This window comes from Rhinopithecus bieti, unplaced genomic scaffold (assembly GCF_001698545.2).
Source record: "Rhinopithecus bieti isolate Rb0 unplaced genomic scaffold, ASM169854v2 scaffold_11919, whole genome shotgun sequence".
NCBI classification, from domain to species: Eukaryota; Metazoa; Chordata; class Mammalia; order Primates; family Cercopithecidae; genus Rhinopithecus; species Rhinopithecus bieti.
Genome location: NW_016807055.1, coordinates 400497 through 424151, shown reverse-complemented (window position 1 = coordinate 424151; position 23655 = coordinate 400497). Strand labels below are relative to the sequence as shown.

Sequence of the window (23655 nt, the reverse complement as noted above, 5' to 3'; positions counted from 1 at the left end):
GCAGGCTCTGAAATTGAGGCAATAATTAATAGCCTACCAACCAAAAAAAGTCCAAGACCAGACAGATTCACAGCCAAATTCTACCAGAGGTACAAGGAGGAGCTGGTACCATTCCTTCTGAAACTATTCCAATCAACAGAAAAAGAGGAAATCCTCCCTAACTCATTTTATGAGGCCAGCATCATCCTGATACCAAAGCCTGACACAGACACAACAAAAAAAGAGAATTTTAGACCAATATCCCTGATGAACATTGATGCAAAAATCCTCAGTAAAATACTGGCAAACCGAATCCAGCAGCACATCAAAAAGCTTATCCACCACAATCAAGTGGGCTTCATCCCTGGGATGCAAGGCTGGTTCAACATACGCAAATCAATAAATGTAATCCATCACATAAACAGAACCAAAGACAAAAACCACATGATTATCTCAATAGATGCAGAAAAGGCCTTCAGCAAAATTCAACAGCCCTTCATGCTAAAAACTCAACAAACTCGGTATTCCTGGAATGTATCTCAAAATAATAAGAGCTATTTGTCATACTGAATGGGCAAAAACTGGAAGCATTCCCTTTGAAAACTGGCGTAAGACAGGGATGCCCTCTCTCACCACTCCTATTCCACACAGTGTTGGAAGTTCTGGCCAGGGAAATCAGGCAAGAGAAAGAAATAAAGGGTATTCGGTTAGAAAAAGAGGAAGCCAAATTGTCCCTGTTTGCAGATGACGTGATTGTATATTTAGAAAACCCCACTGTCTTAGCCCAAAATCTCCTTAAGCTGATAAGCAACTTCAGCAAAGTCTCAGGATACAAATTCAATGTGCAAAAATCACAAGCATTCCTGTACACCAATAACAGACAATCAGACAGCCAAATCATGAGAGAACTCCCATTCACAATTGCTACAAAGAGAATAAAATACTTGGGAATCCAACTTACAAGGGATGTGAAGGACCTCTTCAAGGAGAACTACAAACCACTGCTCAACGAAATAAAAGAGGACACAAACAAATGGAAGAACATTCCATGCTCATGGACAGGAAGAATCAATAGTGTGAAAATGGCCACACTGCTCAAGGTTATTTATAGATTTAATGCCATCCCCATCAAGCTACCAATGACTTTCTTTACAGAATTGGAAAAAACTACTTTAAAGTTCATATGGAACCAAAAAGAGCCTGCATTGCCAAGACAATCCTAAGCAAAAAGAACAAAGCTGGAGGCATCATGCTCCCTGACTTCAAACTATACTACAAGGCTATAGTAGCCAAAACAGCATGGTACTGGTACCAAAACAGAGATATAGACCAACAGAACAGAACAGAGGCCTCAGAAATAACACCACACATCTACAACCATCTGATCTTTGACAAACCTGACAAAAACAAGAAATGGGGAAAGACTCTCTATTTAATAAATGTTTCTGAGAAAACTGGCTAGCCATATGTAGAAAGCTGAAACTGGATCCCTTCCTTACACCTTATACAAAAATTAATTTGAGATGGATTAAAGACTTAAATGTTAGACCTAAAACCATAAAAACCCCAGAAGAAAACCTAGGCAATACCATTCAAGACATAGGCATGGGCAACGACTTCATGACTAAAATACTAAAAGCAATGGCAACAAAAGCCACAATAGACAAATGGGATCTAATTAAACTAAAGAGCTTCTGCACAGCAAAAGAAACCGCCATCAGAGTGAGCAGGCAACCTACAGAATGGGAGAAATTTTTTGCAATCTACCCATCTGACCTAGGGCTAATATCCAGAATCTACAAAGAACTGAAATTTACAAGAAAAAATCAAACAACCCCATCAAAAAGTGGGCAAAGGATATGAACAGACACTTTTCAAAAGAAGACATTTATGCAGCCAACAGACACATGAAAAAATGCTCATCATCACTGGTCATCAGAGAAATGCAAATCAAAACCACAACGAGATACCATCTCACACCAATTAGAATGGCGATCATTAAAAAGTCAGGGAACAACAGATGCTGGAAAGGATGTGGAGAAATAGGAACACTTTTACACTGTTGGTGGTAGTGTAATCTAGTTCAACTATTGTGGAAGACAGTAGCGATTCCTCAAGGATTTAGAACTAGAAATACCATTAGACCCAGCCATCCCATTACTGGGTATATACCTAAAGGATTATAAATCACGCTACTATAAAGATACATGCACACGTATGTTTATTGTGGCACTATTCACAATAGCAAAGACTTGGAAGCAACCCAAACATCCATCAATGATAGACTGGATTAAGAAAATGTGGCACATATACACCATGGAATACTAAGCAGCCATAAAAAGGATGAATTCATGTCCTTTGTAGGTACATGGATGAAGCTGGAAACCATCATTCTGAGCAAACTATCGCAAGAACAAAAAACCAAACACCACACGTTGTCACTCATAGGTGAGAAATGAACCATGAGAACATTTGGACACAGGGTGGGGAACATCACACACTGGGGCCTGTTGTGAGTAGGGGGAGGGGGGAGGGATAGCATTAGGAGAAATACCTAATGTAAATGATGAATTAATGGGTGCAGCACACCAACATGGCACATGTATACATATGTAACAAACCTGCATTTTGTGCACATGCACCTTAAAACTTAAAGTGTAATAAAAAAAAGTATAGACAAATCTTATTCAATCTTGAGTTCAGACGCTAGTTATATCGGGTGTCATTATAATATTCTGCTTTTGTTTATGTTTGAATTATTTATAATAATAAATGTTAATTGTATGTTACAGTGCATCAAAATGTATTTGAGTAGTGGTGGTGATTGTGGGGAGCTCTTTCACTATAAAAAAAATCGATATCCAAAAAAAAGCAGCGCAAGCTCGTTCAATGAACTCTTACCATCATTCATTCAGCCAACAAATACTTACTCAACATGAGGCTCAATATCTAACTTTGTAGAGGGATCTTTTTTTTCCATCCCTCTCCTAATTCTTACCATTTTACCAACTGGCTCAGCTCTCTTTTCAACAGCTATATTGTCCCCGCTTATAATGAGAATCTCATTTTGCCTTTAATAATCTGATTCACTTCAACGAAAGTGAAAGATTGTTGAGGAAAGCTCAATAAATGTTCAATTTGATGTTCATACCGAGTCCACCACCACACGTGAAACCTAATAGGGGTAAATAATCTCGACCACCTCTAAAGGGGTGGGTGATAAAAGCTTTCTGTGATCTCACCGGCTCAAGTGTCCTCTTTAATCTGAACTCATCTGGAGAATAACTGCCCTATGATGTTCTTATAAAATTACTTGTTTTCTGTGCTTAGAACTTGTCTCTGGGTAGAGTGTACGCGTCTCAAGGGCAAAGACTCAGTCTTGTTCGTTGACTTCACACACTACCAGCAAATAGCGTGAATCAATAGACCTTTAATTAATGGATGAAGAAATATATTAGCAGTTTGGGAGAAGGTCCTTGAAGGTAGCGAAGCGAAAAGAAGGGGGCGCTTGCGCACAAACAGCTGCTTCTGAGAACGAAAACTACGTAGTATTGCCGAGCCTCGGTGGCCGCTCAGGCTGCCCTTTAAAGAGACGTGTAGGAAGCGGGGCGGCAGCGGGGCGGCAGCTGGCGGAGCCACGACCCGAACGCCCCGAGACTGCACCAGGTGGAGGCGGTGTCTGCCGCGCGCTGTCCTCTGACCACCAGGGGGAGCCCTGCGGCGCACTGCGCTCCGGGCCGCGCCGCCACGCTCTCTCGGTCCGCGCGCCCGCCGCGTACCACCCGTCGCCACGCCCGCCGCAGGCTGAGGGCCAGTCACTCGCGGGCCGGCGTCCCGCAGCCGATTCGCGCCCCGCCCCTGCCCCGCCGCAGGACGAGTAACGGTTACGAAGCACTTTCTCGGTCGCGATTTCTGCTTAGTCATTGTCTACCAGGAAGCAGCTCCCTCAGTTTGGAGTCAGTTCTCCCGCTGCGGCCGCAGTAGCTGGGGCGGTAGCCGCAGCCACCGGTGCCTTCCTCTCCCACCGCCGCCCAGCCGCCGGCCTCCCTGGGGCCCGAGCGGAGGCCAGGCTCCAGCCGCGCGGCGCCGGCAGCCTCGCGCTCCCTCTTGGGCCTCTTTCGGGCCTCGGGCACCGCGTCCTGTGGGGTGGCCGCCTGCCTGCCCACCCGCAGCCCCTTCGCCGCTCGGCCCCTGGGCGGCCGCTGCCATGGGTACCGACAGCCGCGCGGCCAAGGCGCTCTTGGCGCGGGCCCGCACCCTGCACCTGCAGACGGGGAACCTGCTGAACTGGGGCCGCCTGCGGAAGAAGTGCCCGTCCACGCACAGCGAGGAGGTGAGCGCGGCGACCGTCGCCGCGGGGCTCCCGGGGCAGGCCTTGGGCCTGGCCAGGCGGTTCCGGGAAGGAAGAAGCACCCGCGGGCGAGGGAGGGTGGCAGGGCCTTGCTCTCACCTGGGCTCCGCCCGCGGGAAGATGCTGGGGCCAGTGTCGGCGCGACCTCGGGTCCAAACCCGCTACTGAGGGCAACGCGTCTAAAAAACTTAGCGGGTGCAGCTGCGCACTGAGTGACGCCTCTCTTGGTGCTGTAAGGCTGGTGGCAAAACTCTCAAACATCCTGGGTCCCTCTTCGGAGGTCACAGAGGGCCAGGACGTCGCTCCGTCCCTCTTCACATCTCTCGCTTCCTTCCCCCACCCTGTCCAGGTAAAGGAATATTTTCGGAGATTGTCCTTTGGTGCATTCGGATGAAGTAGTATTCATAGTACACCTAACTTTTAGAATGTTGACATTAGACTCTCTATTGCCGTGAGGCAAATGAGTAAGCACTCAGTTTTGGCTTTAGAATACCCTAAATACCCTGACTTTAGTCATTACACATTTTATGCATGTATCTGTGCATCTATGTATGCTTTATCATTACACATTCTATGCATGTAACAAAATATCACATATGCCCCATAAATATGTACAAATATAATCTATCAATTAAAAAATAAAAGTTTTGTAAAAACTGGAAAATAAAAAGACTAGTTACTAGTTAGAGGTGACAGAGATTAATCTGGAATTACAAACTTGTTACCTATTTGTTGGTCATTTCTGAGCGAATAGTCATCCACTGCACATTGTGCATATTGGTGGTATGGGACAATTCTAGTATTTAAAAAATAACAAAACCTTTAGATTTAGGAGCTATATGACTTTAGGAAAGTTAAAGTTGGGTAATAAAACCTTCCTCATCAGGTTGTTGTGAGAATTAAGAGGTAATATATGAAAACGCACACCGTACAGGCATCTGTCTCCCTATCATCTGGTTTCATCAGAAAGATAAATCTTAATTAAAGGAAAAACCTTCCTAAACTATGTCGTATTATGGTATCAGCTGTGTTCCTAGGCGGTTTCTGCTCTCTTCTATGAGATGTTGGTAACAGACCATGCAGCAGCACACGCATCCCTCTGAGTTAAGTGCTGGACCTCTGCTCAGGCCTGCTGTTGGGGTCAGTGCCCATCAGGAGATGAGAACTCTTGCTTGTAACTTAAGTAGGAATCTGAGTCTGTACCATATTCTGTGTTTATGTTGCAGCTCAGTGTGTATGTTTTGTTTTATTTAAATCACCTATTTTGGCTGTTTCTCCCAAAGATAAATATTTCTGTATTCAGTACATAGAGTCTTAATTTCTTCCAGTACTGTTGGTGGTACATCAATACAGAATTTTGCACATACATTGATATTATTGGGTGAAATTTTACCTATCTCACAATAGCATACTCTAAAGTAGTGACTCAAAAGAGTTTCTGACTGCAAACACAGTAAGAGGTACATTTTACCTTGCAATCCAGGTAATAGTTGTATAATCAGTATATCTGAAACATTTTTCACAGAAAGATATTAGCCCTTATTTTATACTCTGTATTCTGATTTTTTCTGTCTTATTTTAATTTTTAAAATGTTGATTTCTTGATGCTCGGAGTCACACACCACAGTTTGTAAAACATTGTTCAAAGGACTAATTCTGCTTTCTAGTGTTTTATTTAGGGCGCTTCATAAGAGTAGGATAAAACTAAAGAAACTAGGAAACATTTGAGGAAAACTTGAAGGAATGGCATCATACTGTAGGGAAACTATGACTGCTTGGTAAGAGCAAAAGGGGAGGCACATTTTGTTTCTATGTAAAAAGAACTTTGTAACATCCAGAGCTCCAAATTGGGATATACTACTTGGAACAGTTCAGCCTCACTGAAGAGATTAAAGAAACTGAACAAATCACTTATTTTTGAGAAAATGTACATGTTGGGTCGAGAGTTCATTTAAATTTCTTACAAAGTCTTTTCTAGTTCTGATTTTTTAAAAACTGTTATGACCTCTGTCCAGATTTTTTGTTTCACTGGAATTTTATGAAATCAAATAGCTTTTAAGTGGACCATTATAGGACTGTTTTGCCCACTTCTTTGTTGTAAGGCTGTTTGACTGGTTGAATCATGGTATTGAAAAAATTCTTATACAACTCCAGATCTAATGGTAGGCTAAGTTGTGGTGATGCTTATCCTCAGTGATATTGCGTGTGTATTATAAGAATGAAGAGAGCAGAGAACAAACGTAAACATTAATGTTAATGACAAACATTAACCCAAGTACAAGGTTAATGTTTAGTCAAAATAGCGAACATGTAATTTACAAGATTAAAAATCATTAGGCTTGTGATAAAGTCAATGAATTTCCTATGCAATTATAACATTAGACTGTTTTATGATGTGTCCTGACATTTTGCAGAATCCAAGATTAATTAAAGAAATTCTTTCAAGAAGAGGGTGAATACTATGAAAATATACGTACTTTCCTGAATTGAGAAATTCATTGGGAAAGCCTCAAGTGTGCAAATGAGCCATCCTTCCAGAGGGAAATTTCTTAGAATTCTCCCATGTTTTGAGCCAAAGCACTTGCGATAGAATTTTTAACCTCTAGTTGGTTCTGCTCCTTCAATGTTTACTAATTTTTAAGAGAATGTTATGACTTGTAATTCTATCTGGAATGATTATCAACTCATTTTCATCCACTGACTTAAATTTGATTATAAATATGCTTTACATAAAGATCTAGACCTTGTAATTTGAATTCAAGTGAATTGTTGTGAATAGCACTTAAATTATTATTATGGATTTTGAATCTTAACATAGGTAGTTCTGTGCCCTTAAATTGATAAACCAGTTATGTTTTGTAATCATGTATACTAAGATATACGTAGTAAAGTGGTTGTATCAATTTTTATCATAAGCAATCATAGTTCAGACAGTTCAGAAATTTAGTATCTGCTGTTTCTATTAGGAAAGTGCTTTTGCAATTCAGGGGCTTGCCTCTAGTTACTCATTTGTGTTTTCATTGATTGCCCACAGAAGAATGCAAAACATTATGTCCTTGGTTATCTAATAAGGCAGTGATTTCAGACTCCCAGGTTTGGCCCATTAGTGGTCATAAATCAGTTCAGTGAGTCATGGACCAGTATATTTTTTCTAACTAATATGTTAGAAGCCATTAGAGTGCCTGGCATGTTGTGAAAATAAATATCGTTTTGTGAATGTTTTGTTCCATTATATGTATATAGGTCTTTGCTCACTATGTGAATGTATGTCTTACTTTGGACTACTATCAAATAAGTCTGAAATACACTTTAATAAAGTATGTTTGAATTAATTTACAACATACTAGAATATTTGTATAAAATTTTTTTTGTTTAAGAAAACATGGAAGACAGGTTAGAGGTGCACCTAAATGTTAGGAAATGACTTCTGGACTGTCATACAAGTTGAGTTCTGCAAGATATGTCTATCCTGGTGGTTCTCAGACTTTAGAGTACATAGATAAAGTACTGTCCTTGGGATGCTTGTTAAAACGAAAGTCCAAACTGCTCTTGGAGAGTGATTCAGTGAGTCTAGGATTAGGCTCAGGAGTCTGAACTTTTAATAAACAGCACAGGTGAATCTGAGGTAGGATTTTCCAGCCACACTTATTCTTTAATAATTTAATTTGTTTGTCTTTGAGAAATGTGGCATAATTGTGATATGAATTCCAGTCAGACAGCCTGGGCTTGACTCCAGGTTCCTCTGTTTATAAACCTTATTTTTGTTTCTTTATGAATGCCTTTTTTTTTTTTTGGAAAGAGTCTTGCTCTGTTGCCCAGGCTGGAATGAAATGGCACCATCTCAGCTCACTGTAACCTCCACCTCCTGGGTTCAAGAAAAATTGTCCTTCCTCAGCCACCTGAGTAGCTATTACAGGCATGCACTACTATGCCCACATGATTTTTGTATTGTTAGTAGAGACAGAGTTTCACCATGTTGGCCAGGCTGGTCTTGAACTCCTCACCTCAAGTGATTTGCCTGCCTCAGCCTCCCAGAGTGCTGGGATTACAGGCATGAGCCACTGTACCTGGCCTGTGAATGCTTTTATGTCTCAACAGTTTGCTTAAATTTTCACTGGTACAAAAAAACACTTTAATTAGACAACTGCTTTAGTTCAAGAACATTTGAGAAACAAGAGTAGGGTGAAAACAGGCCTGAATTTATCTATGTTGAAGGAAACAAAAACCTTGTAGAATTAAAATTGGGGTTTGTATGGTATTTCCTGTTGCTATCTTTTTTTTCCTGCTTATCAAATTAATATATTCTTATTGTAGAAGTACAGAAAAGTACAGAGTTTGATTAACAGTTTCAAAATGCATTCCTTTTGCAGCTTCGTGATTGTATCCAAAAAACCTTGAATGAGTGGAGTTCCCAAATCAACCCAGATTTGGTGAGGGTAAGTGAAATGTGAATGCAAAAATCATGCAGGTCAAAAAGGAAGTAAAGTAAACAGGAAGTTAATTTATTCAGTTTTGTGAGGGAAGTCAAATAGGCAATTAGCCATAAAACTCTCTGTGGTCGATTTGCTGAGACGGCACTCTGATCCAGTAGGCTTATGCATAAAATAGAAAATCTAGACTGTAGGCAACTCTTTAACCAGACAAGATACTAGGATTCTCATGCTTAATTCTCACCCTGGTTTCCTCACTGTGGTTTCCTCACTATTAGTGTTTTATTTCAGTTTATATTTGGTCTAGTAGAGGAATGATTATCAGTTGTGATTGATTGATTGCTTTGGTAGACTCAGTGTCACTAGAAGTAATTTTTCAAATGTCAGTTTCCGATGAAACAGTAAGGAACTGTGTTCCATTAAATGTCAGTATATGGCTACTGTCATAAATGTTAATGTTCAAAACCCTAAACCACTCTTTGAAATCCAACTCAGTCAAAGGCTCATAGCACATTACTTAGGCTACTTTAAAAGTATGGAAAAGGACATGTGCTGGGAATACTGGTTCCTCTGGGCATACCGCAACCATGTAACTCTATAGCTACTATATAGACATTGAGTAATGGTTTTTTTAAATCAATCTCTGTTTCTCTGAAATGACAATTCTATTTATGCTTGACTTGTAAACACTTACTGAACCCCTGATATGTGCTGTGAAAGTGCTCAAGAATCATGGGAAAGCCTTAGCTGTTTACTTTGTATGATATTGTAAATGTAAGTTAATACGTTTCTGATATATATGTACTAATATTTTCTCATTATCCTTGTGCATTATTCATTAAAATACGTTCAAATGGCCTTTGCTTTTTTCTGTTGCACTCAGGAAAACAAAAGTTTTGGTTTACAATGCTTGTGATTACAGGCCGGGCACAGTGGCTCACGCTTATAATCCCAGCACGTTGGGAGGCCGAAGCAGGTAGATCACCTGAGGTCAGGAGTTTGAGACCAGCCTGGCCAACATGGCGAAATCCCATCTCTACTAAAAATACAAAAAAAAAAAAAAAGCCAGGCGTGGTGGTACGTGCCTGTAATCCCAGCTTGGGAGGCTGAGGCAAGAGAATCACTTGAACCTGGGAGGCAGAGGTTGCAGTGAGCTGAGATCACGCCACTGCACTCTAGCCTGGGCAACAGAGTGAGACTGTCTCAAAAAAATAATAATAGTATATAAATAAATAAAAATAAAATGCTTGTGATTATAAAACTAATTGTCATACAATCCAGCAATTATGCTCCTTAGTATCTACCGAAAGGAGCTAATAACTTATTTCCACACACAGACCTGTGCACGGATATTTATAGCAGCTCCATTCATAATTGCTAAAATTGGAAGCAACCAAAATGTTCTTCAGTAGGCAAGTGTATATATAAATTATGAATGCATATATAAACTATCCAGACAATGTAATATTATTCAATGCTTAAAAGAAATGAGCTATCAAGCCATGAAAAGACATAGAGGAAACTTGAATGCATATTTCTAAGTAAAAGAAGCCAATCTGAAAAAGCTACATACTGTATGATATCAACTATTTGATACTCTGGAAAAAACAAAACTATGTAGACTATAGTTTTGCTAGTCTAGTAAAACAAACTAGTAAAAAGATCAGTGGTTGCCAGGGGTTAGCAGGGACGGAGGGATGAATAGGCAGAGCACAGGATATTGTAATGGTGGATATGTGTTATTATACGTTTTTCTAAACCCATAAACTATGCAACACCAAGAGTAAACCCTAAGATAAACTGGACTTGGGTGATTATGACATGTCAGTGTAGGTTCATCAAGTGTAACAAATGTATACCACTGTGGTGGGTATGTTGATAATGGGGGAGGCTGTGTGGATGTGAATGTAGGGAGTGAATGAGAAATCTGTTCAATCTACCTTCTACTTGATATTGTTGTGAACCTAAAACTGCTCTTAAAAAAAGTCTATTTAGAAAAAAACAAAAACTAAATCCGTCTTACAGGTTAAAGTTCAATAACATTAAAACCCAAATAAATTAAAAGTAAAAGAAAACCTTGTAATTAATGTAGAAAGTTTTAATATGTCATCTAGAGTGGATATTATTTTCATTGGTTCTTTTAAAGTAAAATTATCGGCTGTGCTAGTGTTTCTAACTCCTCACATATGCCCCACTGCTTGTTTGTTTTAATTTTTTTGATCATGCTTCTTTCTAAATACCTGGTCAAAATGAGACAGATTTTCCCAGAAAACAGATAAACACACACACACACACACACACACACCATTTTACCTTTATTTCAGAGCTTTACAACCCTTGTGAAGCCCACCCAGCCACCCAGACCTCAGGTAAATAGCTCTGTTGTCTTATAGGTTCTCTGCTTCTAAAAGGCATTATGGATAATAGAAAATTTTATAATTAATCAGAAGCATTAAATTTTATATTTATTTTAAATATTGTGTTTATTATAGGAATTTCCAGATGTCTTGGAATGCACTGTATCTCATGCAGTAGAAAAGATAAATCCTGATGAAAGAGAAGAAATGAAAGTTTCTGGTAAAGTCCAATCTTTTCAGTTTATTTTGTTACATAGTGGAAGCAATAGATTTTGTTAGGCATTAGAATAAGCCTTTCTTTGCTCAGACACTAAATGTGGGAAATACAAAAATTATTTTTTAACATAATTTTACTTAAACTCCAAGATGGAGTTCTAAGAGGTCAATGCTGGCTATTATATAAGAGTCAGAATAGAACTTCAACTTGCTGTTCTTCATGATGGTGTCATCATGTCATATAATTTATGTGTCAAACTTCAGAGCAGTAGAAAGATTAAGATGAAGGAGATGGAAAGGATAAAGGGAAGGCTTAGAAGCAGTGTCCACCCAAAGCAAGCATAAGCACCCCCTTCTGGTAAGATACTGGTAAGCAATGTCTGAGGTCACCTGCAAATATAAAAAGAAACCTGGACAAGTTACATGAAGAGAAAGAAAATACTGTAACACCCATTCAGGAAATGTAGTGAGTGACAATTTCCAGAAACTGCTATACTCAAGGAATACAAAAAATGAAAAGATGTGCCGTCTCTGCCCTCACCTTACAGTTAGCATAGCATAATCATTAAAAGCTTGAGCTTTGAAGTTTCTGGGTATGCAGATTACAGGCTAGTATAATGTTGGGCCAACAAAGACTTTAACCTCCCTGAGCCTCAGTTTTCTCATCTATAAAATGGGGATGTATCTGTTTCTCTCGCTTCTTTGTAAACTGGATGAAATAACAAAAGAAGCACTTAGCACAGTGCTTGCCTCAAAGTAAGTTCTAGGTAGCTATTGTTTGCTACCATGTTGTTGTTATTGTGGTTGTTGCTATTTTATTATTATTGAGATGGTTAATAATAATAAATTGCATGTAAGATGAGATAGGGTATTGTCTTTTTAATCTAATTATAGTAACTACCATTTATTGAGTCTAGCTTTGTGCCAGGCACTGTACTTGGTACTTTGTGGTTATATTTTCTCATTTAATTCTCAAAACAATCCTGCAAGGTAAGTCTGTTACCGCATTGCATTAGTGATATTAAATAACTTGAAGGTTATCATACAACCAGTAAGTGGTTGAACCAGGAATCCACTCGGGTATGCCTAACTCCAAAACCCATTTTTTCCTGTCAATTTTACATTGCTGTTTGTGTTGGAAAGGACGTAAACCAACATTCTTTCTGAGGTTGACTGTAATTCATGATTTAGTTCCATCTTGGGTCTCTTAGAAGTTGTCTTCAGTTCCTACAGGGCTTGAGATTTCTTAATAGGTACCAAAATTCTCCCCATCTAAAGAGCTTTCCTCTTTCTACCTATCCAAAAAAGCCTCATTCTTCAGAGAGAGGAGGCCATTTCAGACGGCACAAATTCATGGACAGAGGAATAGTAGTGGGGAAGGTTTTCATAGAGTTACAGGGATTAAAGTTAGAGCAAAATAGTAAATACTGGCTCTCATCTAGTAGAGAAGCTGGGATGGCTGTTCAATAAGGAGTAATCTCAGGGAAGCAGTGTTTTTAGAGAGATCACCTAGCAGTAGGAAGGAAGGGACTCATATAAGAAACATACAAGAAAATGTGTTGCATATATCAAATGTCAGGCACTTTATATAAGGGTATTTCATTAGCCCTATTTTTCTCCATTTCCTCTTTCGATTTTTTTCTTTTCTTGCTCTTCTGCTACTCTACCTGTTTGTCTATTGAGTAAATTTATTTTTTTGAACAGTGAGTTTACATAAAGTAAATATGTACATATAAAGTTGAATTTAAATGAAATCAAAACCTCAATCTTACAAATATAGAAAATGACTCAACTTTCCTAGTAACCAAAGAAATGACAATTAATGTGGTCCTGGGTACGTATGTATCATACCTACTAAGTTTTTAAAAAAAATTTAGTAATAGCATCCTATGTTGATAGAAGAGCAATTCTTAATTGGTGGTGGTGTGGTAAACTGGCACACATCTTTTAAAATATAACAAGACTGACACAAAACATCACATGCTTTGACTCATAATCACATTTCTAACAATTCATCCCTGGGAAATGATACAGTATAATGCTGAACAACAAGTTACTAAGATGTTTGTTTTGGCATTATATATGTGAAAACAGAAAACTGGAACTAGTACTGGAACATTTACTAACCTAAATGTTCAATAAGTAGAACTCATTTAATAAATGACACTCTTCAAAACTACAAAATAATATTCAACCATTAAAAAATGAGCATGTAAAATTGGCTGGGCTCAGTAGCTCACACCTGTAATCCCAGCACTTTGGGAGGCGAGTCGGGTGGATCATTTGAGGCCAGGAGTTCGAGACTAGCCTGGGCAACATGGCAAAACCCCATCTCTACTAAAAATACAAAAATTAGCCAGGCATGGTGGCGCAGGCCTATAAGCCCAGCTACTTGGGTGGCTGAGGCATGAGAATTGTTTGAACCAGGAGGAGGTTGCAGTGAACCAAGATGGCACCACAGTGCGACAGAGTAAGACTCCGTCTCAAAAAAAAAAAGTATGTAAAATTATACACTAAAAACACAGAAGATATTCAAGGCTACCCCTAAGTGGAAAAAAAGCCACAGAATACACAGAAATCTAAACAATAATTTGGGTGATGAGACTGGTAATTCTTTTTAGTCTTTCTACTTTTATAGGTCTTCCTCATTTCCATAGTAAGCACATGACTATTAGGATAAAAAAAAATTTTTCCTGATGTGGTGCTGTAATCCCAGCACCTTGGGAAGATTGCTTGAGGTCAGGAGTTCAAGAGTCCCTGGGCAACATATCGAGACCCTGTCTCTACAAAAAAATGAAAAAAATTAGCCAGGTGTAGGGGTACATGCCTGTAGTCCTAGCTACTTGGGAGGCTAAGGTGAGAGGAACACTTGAGCTCAGAATGTTGATACTGCAGTGAACTGTGATCGCACCACTGCACTCCAGCCTGGATGAGAGTGAGACCCTGTCTCAAAAAAAAATTGTGGTGATTCACACCTGTAATCACAGCACTTTGGGTGGCTGAAGTGGGAGGATCCCTTGAGGTCAAGAGTTCAGGGCCAGCCTGGGCAATATAACGAGACCCTGTCTCTACAAAAAATTTTTTAAATTAAAGAAATTTTAAGATAACTAAATACTACATAGAAATATATTTAAAATATTTATTACATAAAGTTAAACCAAATAGAAGAGGAAATAATGGTATGCCCTACTTCATATGACCAAAAACTGGAAGATAACGTCTGAAAATGAAAATGATTGTATTGGGAAGGTAGAATTGTGGACTTTTTTTTTTTTTCAGTTTTCATCTCATTACATTTTTTATTTAGTCTTTGTATATAGATTTTGGTTTATTGGAGAAAGTATATAATTGCTCTATTAATGTTTAAGTCATAAAAATATAAATTTCAATTAATTTAAGCTCCAATAGTTATCTAACCTGCTTCTAATAAATGGGAAATAAATATTTACTTTTTGTTTTGATAAACAGATATTTGTTGGCAACTAGCACATGATTTTAAAAGTACAGTGTAACTATACATTTATGTCTTAAAACTATAAAGTTATGTGACTGGGAAAGGAAAAGTAATTCATTCAGGATTATCTGTCATCTTAGTATTATAGTAGTGTTAATGCTAGCATATAGTGAAATGTGTATCCAAATGTAGTAATCAGTTTTGTTTTCTTTGTTACCCAGCAAAACTGTTCATTGTAGGATCAAACTCTTCATCATCAACTAGAAGTGCAGTTGACATGGGTAAGCAAAAACTGAATTTTTTATCTCAATAGTGGACTTTAAGTTAGTGTAGGTGTATTAGTTATAACTTGTGTTTAGGTCCAGGTAAAAAGAAAATGAGTTGATTCCAATTTTACCTTTTAAAGTTCTAGCCTAGTTTCTTATGGCTTCTGTAAAATCATACTGACTTATGTAGGTCATATTTTGATATGCAAGAGGAATGTAAAAGGTGCAATGTAGTTAAATGTTCACTATCTGTTTGGAGATAGAAGTTCTTAATCATATTCTTAGCCCTTTTAGTATTAGAGGCCAAAAAAAAAAATTCAAGTATTTTATATCTATTTTAGCACTTAGGTTATTGTGATAATAAAAAATTCTTCCAGTATTTACATATATTGAAAACTCAAATAATTGGCTCTTTAATGTAACTTTAGAATGAATACATTTAAAATAAGCTCTTAAATTATTTTTATAGAAATTAAGAAGTTATCTACCTCTATAAATGTGGATTAAGACCAAACATTCAGTTTTTCAGTGTCTCAAGCTTATTCTTTGCTGTGACTACCAGTTACAGAATATTAAGTCATAATTCTTGTGATCATCCATATGCGATAGTAGTGAGCAAGTAGAGCTGGAGAAGAAAATTTTATGAAGATAAGGGAGCTACTAAAAACTTCTGGGACCTAGGAAACAAGAAGAAATATTTTTCCCCAGAAAGAGGAGCATGTAGTAGCTGCAAGCTGCCTAGGAAGAAGGCAGGTCAGAGAAACCCACTTGTCTGCCACACAGAGCAAGTAGGTAAATGGGCACTTACACATTTTTGAAAGATGGAAATGTTCTAAATGAAAAGTAAACTGTGAAATAATCTGTTATTTTGAAAACTAGTGAAGAATATGGACAGAATTCAGTGAGATACTTTGAAAACATTAGAAATATTTGTTTTTATGATGTAACAAGCATTTATTCTCTTTGTGTTTTCCTTCCTATCAGCCTGTTCAGTCCTTGGAGTTGCACAGCTGGATTCTGTGATCATTGCTTCGCCTCCTATTGAAGATGGAGTTAATCTTTCCTTGGAGCATTTACAGCCTTACTGGGAGGAATTAGAAAACTTAGTTCAGAGCAAAAAGATTGTTGCCATAGGTACCTCTGATCTAGACAAAACACAGTTGGAACAGCTGTATCAGTGGGCACAGGTAAGGGATGGCAGGATCATGAGTACTCCGGGAAGAACTTGCCCTTTTCAGTCTTTGCTGCACACTGTTGAGAATGATGCACATAGTGACCATCCCTGCAGGGTGACTTTTCCACATGTGGGAGTTTTGTTTTGTTTCTGGAGGAGTTTTGAGGCAGGTTTTATCTAAATCATTTGGAGTTTTTGTTTCTTTTTATTTAACTATATCTCTGATTGAACTGAATGTTAATCCCAGTTAAAATGAGTGACAAAAATACTAGAAAATGTGTGTTAAAACATTTATAGCCAAATGAATTAAGGCCATTTCCTTCAGTTCTACTTATGTGCTGAAAACAATAATACCTAAAGAAAAACCTTACAGCCAGGTGCAGTGGCTCATGTCTGTAATCCCAGCACTTTGGGAGGCCGAAACAAGCAGATCATGAGGTCAGGAGTTCAAGACCAGCCTGACCAATATGGTGAAACCCTATCTCTACTAAAAATAAAAAAATTAACTGGGCGTGGTGGCACATGCCTGTAATCCCAGCTACTCAGGAGGCTGAGGCAGGAGAATCACTTGAACCCCAGAGGCGGAGGTTGCAGTGAGCCAAGATCGCGCCACTGTACTCCAACCTGGGTGACAGAGCAAGACTCTGTCTCAAAAAAAAAAAAAAAAAAAAACCTTCTTTTTCTTTTAGGTACTATTAGACCATGACTCTAATTTCCTAAGTAAGGGAACATTATATATAACAAATATTTGCTGTTATTCCAAGATGTGTAAGACTGTCAGTTCATACAACTTGACATGGAGTGAGTGTCATAAATTAATTATTCCCCCTCTCTGGTCTAATAACCTACATTATTAGGAAAGTCACTTGCTAGCATTTTACCTTTACTCTCAGTATTTTTCTTTATTCCTTTTCCTTCTTCTTCAGCCTTCTCCTTTTCAGAGCTTTCAGAGTTTCTCATGGACAGGAAGACCTAGAGAAAGTATTTCCCCTTCTCCTTGATGATAGCCAGAATGAGGTCAAGAAACTACCGGACAGACTTAGATGATTCAGAATGTAAATTAACCAGTGCAGCTGCTGGAAGCTGTTAGTTCTTCTCTTTCAAAATGTGTCTGATTCATAGCCATATTTTACACTCTAAATATATTTACTTGTATTTGATCCTCTACCTTTAAGACCTATTCCTTCTGTAGCTGAAACCATCACACTTAACAAACTAACAAAAAGCATGTTTGTTTTCTAGGCAGATGTATTAGATTGTTAAATGGTTCTAGCAGGAGACTTTTTAATAGTGTAGTACCAGGCCAGGCATCGTGGTCACACCTGTAAGCCCAGCACTTTGGGAGGCCGAGGTGGGTAGATCACCTGAGGTCAGGAGTTCAAGACCAGCCTGACCAACACGGTGAAACCCCGTCTCTGCTAAAAACACAAAAAATTAGCTGGGCGTGGTAGCGGGCGGCTGTAATCTCAGCTACTCAGGAGGCTGAGGCAGGAGAATTGCTTGAACCCAGGAGGTGGAGGTTGCAGTGGGCCAAAATCATGCCACTGCACTCCAGCCTGGGCAACAGAGCAAGACTCCATCTCAAAAAAAAAAAAAAAAAAATGTGTAGTACTGTGTTGGATTTTTCCTCCCCCTAGTGGTACACTGCAAAATACATTTTGCAACATATTACATAGAGAAAAGGTAATAGGGAATTCCTATTCCCCATTACTACTAACCTGGGTTAGAAAAGCATATATTAATAATGATATTAATGTAAAAGTATTTTGTAAGCTTTAAGCACTGTGGATTGTGATTTTTCATATGTTCTAAAATTATGTTATTGCTTATTGCTTTCTATTTTTGGTATTATATTTAATTTAGTAGTGATATCATGATTTTATTTTTACTTCTAGGTAAAACCAAATAGTAACCAAGTTAATCTTGCCTCCTGCTGTGTGATGCCACCAGATTTGACTGCATTTGCTAAACAATTTGACATACAGCTGTTGACTCACAATGATCCAAAAGGTAAAACCGATATTTTCACTATAGAGATTGATCATAAGCTTTGTCTTACAGAAAAGCACTTGTTGATACATAATTTTAAGTGTGGACAGTGATAAAAATACAATGTTATCTGAACTATTCTTAATGGTTAGTTCAAAACGTATATGTCTTTATTTTCAGAAAACTTTATCTCTGTACCAATGGGGGAAAAAAAGTGAAGGGATCATTTCCTGAACATCTGGTCTTTCGAGGTTCACAAATATTAAACTACACAGAAAAGATCTTTTGAGACATTCTAAATAGTAATATATATAATACTATCTAGCATAGCAAAGACGGGACCAAAAGGCCACTTGATTTTTTATTTGGTTTTGAGATGGAGTCTTGTTCTGTTGCCCAGGCTGGAGTGTAGTGGCATGATCTCAACTGACTGCAGTCTCCACCTCCCGGACTCAAGCTATCCTCCTGCCTCAGCCTTCCGAGTAGCTGGGACTACAGGCACATACCACCACACTTAGCTAATTTTTGTATTTTTTGTAGAGACAGGGTTTCACCATGTCACCCAGGCTGGGCTTGAATTTCTGGACTCAAGCAATTCCTCCACCTCAGCCTCCCAAGGTGCTGGGATTTTAGGTATAAGCCATTGTGCCTGGCCAAAAGGCTATTTTATTCAAGGAGATAAATATCTGGAAAAAGTGGCACATGTAATATAATTCAAAACTTAATAAGCAACTTAGGATACGTAAGTAGATATTTTATTAAGACATGTTTAGTGTTAATCAGAAATATTATTTGATTAATGAGAATGGCTTGTCTGTCTTTTATAGAATAATTTTTTGCAACATTTTATAAGATAACTAGAAAGACTTAGAAGATAATATTGAATATAACTTGCAAAGATAAATGTTTCAGAGAGCCTGTATATTACTAAGTATTTTTGGTATAAATGAGAAATGTTTGTTTATAAGTGAGAAATGTCTTGTGAAAGTTTTAATTCTCGATGACATTTTTATAGAAGTTCTGATTTAATAAATATTAGAGGAAATTATATTTCATACATAATTCCCACCAAAAAAATATTCAGCTTTTACTTCCACACCTAAAAAGATGACACAATATCGGTGGGTTGATTCAGTTTGCTCATTTTAAGAATGCTATGGATAATCTATTAAAACTTTATGCTATTTATTAGCAGTCTGCTTCATTCTCATTTATTTACTGTTTCATCAGAGGAGGGGGAGATCTCCGGAGGAGAAAGAGTTTTAATAGTTATTGTTCCTTGAATGCCAAGCATCATGCCAAATGCCTCAGAGAGGTTATCTATAATCCTCACAACAACTGAAATGATACATTTTTTTAGTCAGGAAATAGAGCCTCAGAGTGAAAGGAACTAGCCAAGGTCACCCAGCTGGCTGTGGGCAAAGTTTGAACTTGGCCTAAGTCTTGGATTATTTTGGAGCCTTTTCCACTATACAGTCTCTCTGATTTGAAACGTTAGTATTATAATATTACAGTCTGAAAACTTTATCCATTTTCATTTAAATCATACCAGAATAAAATACAGTGACTTTTGCCTTCCCAGTAGAGCTTTCACAATCAAGTAAATTGATTTTTTAAGCCATTTTAGTGAAAAATCTAACAAATTGTTATGCTGATTTATTCTGAACTGTAAGTCATTTAAATTTTAACTTTCCATATGTTGGCAGATGTCATGTGTCTGTTCACTTTTTGGAGGCTCTTCTAACAGTAATTGTTACCAACAGCTGATGATCCAGCCTGTACCCTCTTCTAGCTTCACTTGAAAAAAACTCAATCCTTTTTCTAGTAGGAAAGGAAATAGGAAGAGATTAAGGTGTCTAGTGTTTTATTTTCACATCTCTAAATGTTGACATTTAGAATGTGTGCTAATATGGCAAAATATATTGCATATGTATATGAGGAGAGAGATTTAATCCTTTTTATATTTTTTGTATTACTGACGTAATTTGATACTTGATTGTCTTTTTTAATTCTAAGACTTTTGGTGAAAATGTATAGGCTTATCCTGCATTTATCATTAATGAACCGTCAGACACTTTAATCTATAATGAAGTGACTGTTGATTTAATTTGTCATGTTTACTGACTAAAGAGTTCAACCATAGTTAAATTTTAAAAGTATGTAGTTAATGAATAGCATAGTCTCTGATTTTGTGTCATATATATATTTTTGTTTTTTGAGATGGGAGTCTTTCTCTGTCACCCAGGCTGGGGTGCAGTGGCCGGATCTCAGCTCACTGCAAGCTCCGCCTGCCGGGTTTACACCATTCTCCTGCCTCAGCCTCCCGAGTAGCTGGGACTACAGGTGCCCGCCACCCGCCACCTCACCCGGCTAGTTTTTTTTTTTTTGTATTTTTTAGTAGAGATGGGGTTTCACCATGTTAGCCAGGATGGTCTCGATCTCCTGACCTCGTGATCTGCCTGTCTCGGCCTCCCAAAGTGCTGGGATTACAGGCTTGAGCCACTGCGCCCGGCCTTGTGTCATATTTTTAATTTTTTTAAGGAACCAAACTGTAAAACATTTAACTCTGCTTGTCATCTAAAATAGAATTTTGTTTATAAATTCCCTGAAGGTCTACCCCTGTTCTAAAAATTACCCTTACTCCCCATAATGGGTTTATTTTCCATTACCCTTTGTACTAGAAGTGTAATAACAATTTAACTAGAGAGTAAAATTGTAAAGTAGATGATCCTGAATTTAGAACTTTCCCTTTTTGTTTGTTCCCCGCCCCCCATTTCGATTAAATCCAATCTGTATTATATCTCTTTCCCTCAGGGTCCTCTTTGTTAGAAAATCTGATAAACAAATCCATATTAATGTTAATTTTCCAAGGAGACATTTGCATTCTATTTATGAAAACTATCATTTACTAGTGATGTGACTTTGGCCAAGTTACCCAACCTCTCTGCCTCAGTTTCCCCCCATAAAGGAGATAATAGTATCTATCTCATAGGGTTAGCATGTGGATTAACTGAGTTAATACATGTAAAGTACGCAGAAAAGTACCTGGCACATGAAAATAGCTAACACTGATTGAGCGTTTACTATTAATGCTATTCAGGTATCACAGCAGTTTATTTGGGAGTAGGTGGGTCCTTTAGCACTCTGAAATCAAACTGTGAAGATGCTCACTTAATCCCTATCTGTAGGTTGCTTCTGACCCCAGTGGAATCTTTCCATATTGATTGATGCATATAATAGACGTTTGAGCACCATTTGCCAGCCATTGTTCTGGATACTAGAGATAAAGGACCAAGTCAGACAAAAATAAACCCTCATGGAATTTATATTCTAATGGGAGGAGAGAGACAGTAAAATAAATGTTACATATGATAAGTGGTAGTATATGCTATGGAGATAATTTGGCTGAAGCAGAAAGAGTATCCAAGTTAATTGTTGTTTTATATGGTACAGTCAGAGAGGCCTCTCTACTAAGGCAATATTAATCAGAGACCTGCAGGAAGGGAGTGAGCCATGTGAATATCTGGAAAAAGTGTGTTCAAGGAAAAGGGAGAAGCTAATTCAGAGGCCCCAAGGTGTGAATGTGCTTGAAGTTTTCAGGATACAGCAAGGAGGCGAGGCCAGTGTGGCCAGAGAAGAGGCAGTGAGGAGAGGAGTGGTGGGATATATATGGCATCAGAGCAGTCATAGAGAGCTTGGATATAAACTTGGAATTTGCTGGGCATGGTGGCTCACACCTGTAATCCCAGCACTTTGGAAGGCCAAGGCAGGGGATCACTTGAGTCCAGGAGTTTGAGACCAGCCTAGGCAACATAGTAAGACCTCATATCTACAATAATAATAATAATTAAATTAGCTGGCTGTGGTGACGCACACCTCTAGTCCTAGCTACTCAGGAGAATGCGGTGGAAGGATGCATTGAGCCCAGGAGTTTGAGGCTGCAGTGAGCTGTGATGATGCCACTGCACTCCAGCCTGGGCAACAGAGTAAGACATTGCCAAAAGAAAGAAAGAAAGAAAGAGAGAGAGAGAGAGAGAGAGAGAGAGAGAGAGAGAGAGAGAGAAAGAAAGAAAGAAAGAGGAAGGAAGGAAGGAAGGAAGGAAGGAAAGAAAGAAAAAAGAGAGAGAGAGAGAGAGAGAGGGGAGAGAGAGAGAGAGAGAGAGAGAGAAGAGAGAAAGAAAGAGAAAGGAAGGAAGGAAGGAAGGAAGGAAGGAAGGAAGGAAGGAAGGAAAGAAAGAAAGAAAAGAGAGAGAGAGAGGGGAGAGAGAGAGAGAGAGAGAGAGAGAAAGAAAAGAGAAAGGAAGGAAGGAAGGAAGGAAGGAAGGAAAGAAAGAAAGAAAAGAGAGAGAGAGAGAGAGGGGAGAGAGAGAGAGAGAGAGAGAGAGAGAGAGAGAAAGAAAGAAATGGCACTGCAGCATTCTCAAGTTATCAACTGCTGGTAGAAGTGTAAAGCATAGCCTTTCTGTAAAGCAGCGGGCAATATGGCGTGTATCTAGCTTTAAGAATGTACTTGTACTTTGGCCCTTCATTCCACAGCCAGGCATGCATTTTTAAATGTTCGTCATCTGTATTATTGTGACGGTTTGTTTCTTCCATATTTGGAGATAAATTTACGTGTAGACTTTTTTGGTAAGATATAGTTGATAACGAAAATTTATTTAAATGGTCTTGCAATGATTTGTATTCAAATGCTTAAAGAAAGCATTGCTGGTACAAATATTTCTATTTTTAGAAAGGGTTTTTATGGATCAATGCCCCAGGTGTCATCAGAGCCATTGGTGTTTTCATTGTTTAAAATGTCACCTGTAAAATGGGCATTATTTATGTGTATATGGCTTTTTTTGGCATTCCTGATAAATGTATTATATAAAGTCTATACATTGGATAACACTAATATATTTAAACTTACAGAGTTATTTGTAATGCAAACCACCATTTTAATATACTGTAATTAATATGGTTATAATACATATAGTCCTTCTGTCCTCCCATCCACACAACTTTGTGTATGTAATAAACCGATTTTTGTTTGAAAATATTTTTGTGACCGGGCACAGTGGCTCACACCTGCACTTTGGGAGGCCAAGTTGGGTGGATCACCTGAGGTCAGGAGTTCGAGACCAGCCTCACCAACATGGTGAAACCCCCATCTCTACTAAAATACAAAAATTGGTTGGGTGTGATGGCACCTGCCTGTAATCCCAGCTACTCGGGAGGCTGAGGCAAGAGAATCTCTTGAACCCGGGAGGCAGAGGTTACAGTGAGCCGAGATCACGCCACTGCACTCCAGCCTGGGTGACAGAGCGAGACTCCATCTCAAAAAAAAAATCTCTTGTATCTCAATATTTTTAAACCATGGGCCTAAATAAAACTAATTTTGCTCAAGTTTTCTCAACCTAGGGAAAAAGAACTATGGTTCCATATTCAAAATAAATATAA

At 38.5% G+C, this 23655-nt stretch overlaps 1 protein-coding gene across 1 annotated transcript in view; it reads left to right on the top strand.

Annotated features, from left to right (window-relative positions):
• The first annotated feature begins 3644 nt into the window (after positions 1-3644).
• GCLM (glutamate-cysteine ligase modifier subunit) overlaps positions 3645-23655 on the top strand; it is a 21589-nt gene continuing 1578 nt past the window's right edge. The window contains exons 1-6 of the mRNA XM_017879781.1: positions 3645-4312; positions 8701-8766; positions 11253-11337; positions 15009-15068; positions 16038-16240; positions 18123-18237. Coding sequence (XP_017735270.1) covers positions 4187-4312; positions 8701-8766; positions 11253-11337; positions 15009-15068; positions 16038-16240; positions 18123-18237 — 655 coding nt within the window. The 5' untranslated portion in view covers positions 3645-4186. The remainder of the gene's footprint in view (positions 4313-8700; positions 8767-11252; positions 11338-15008; positions 15069-16037; positions 16241-18122; positions 18238-23655) is intronic.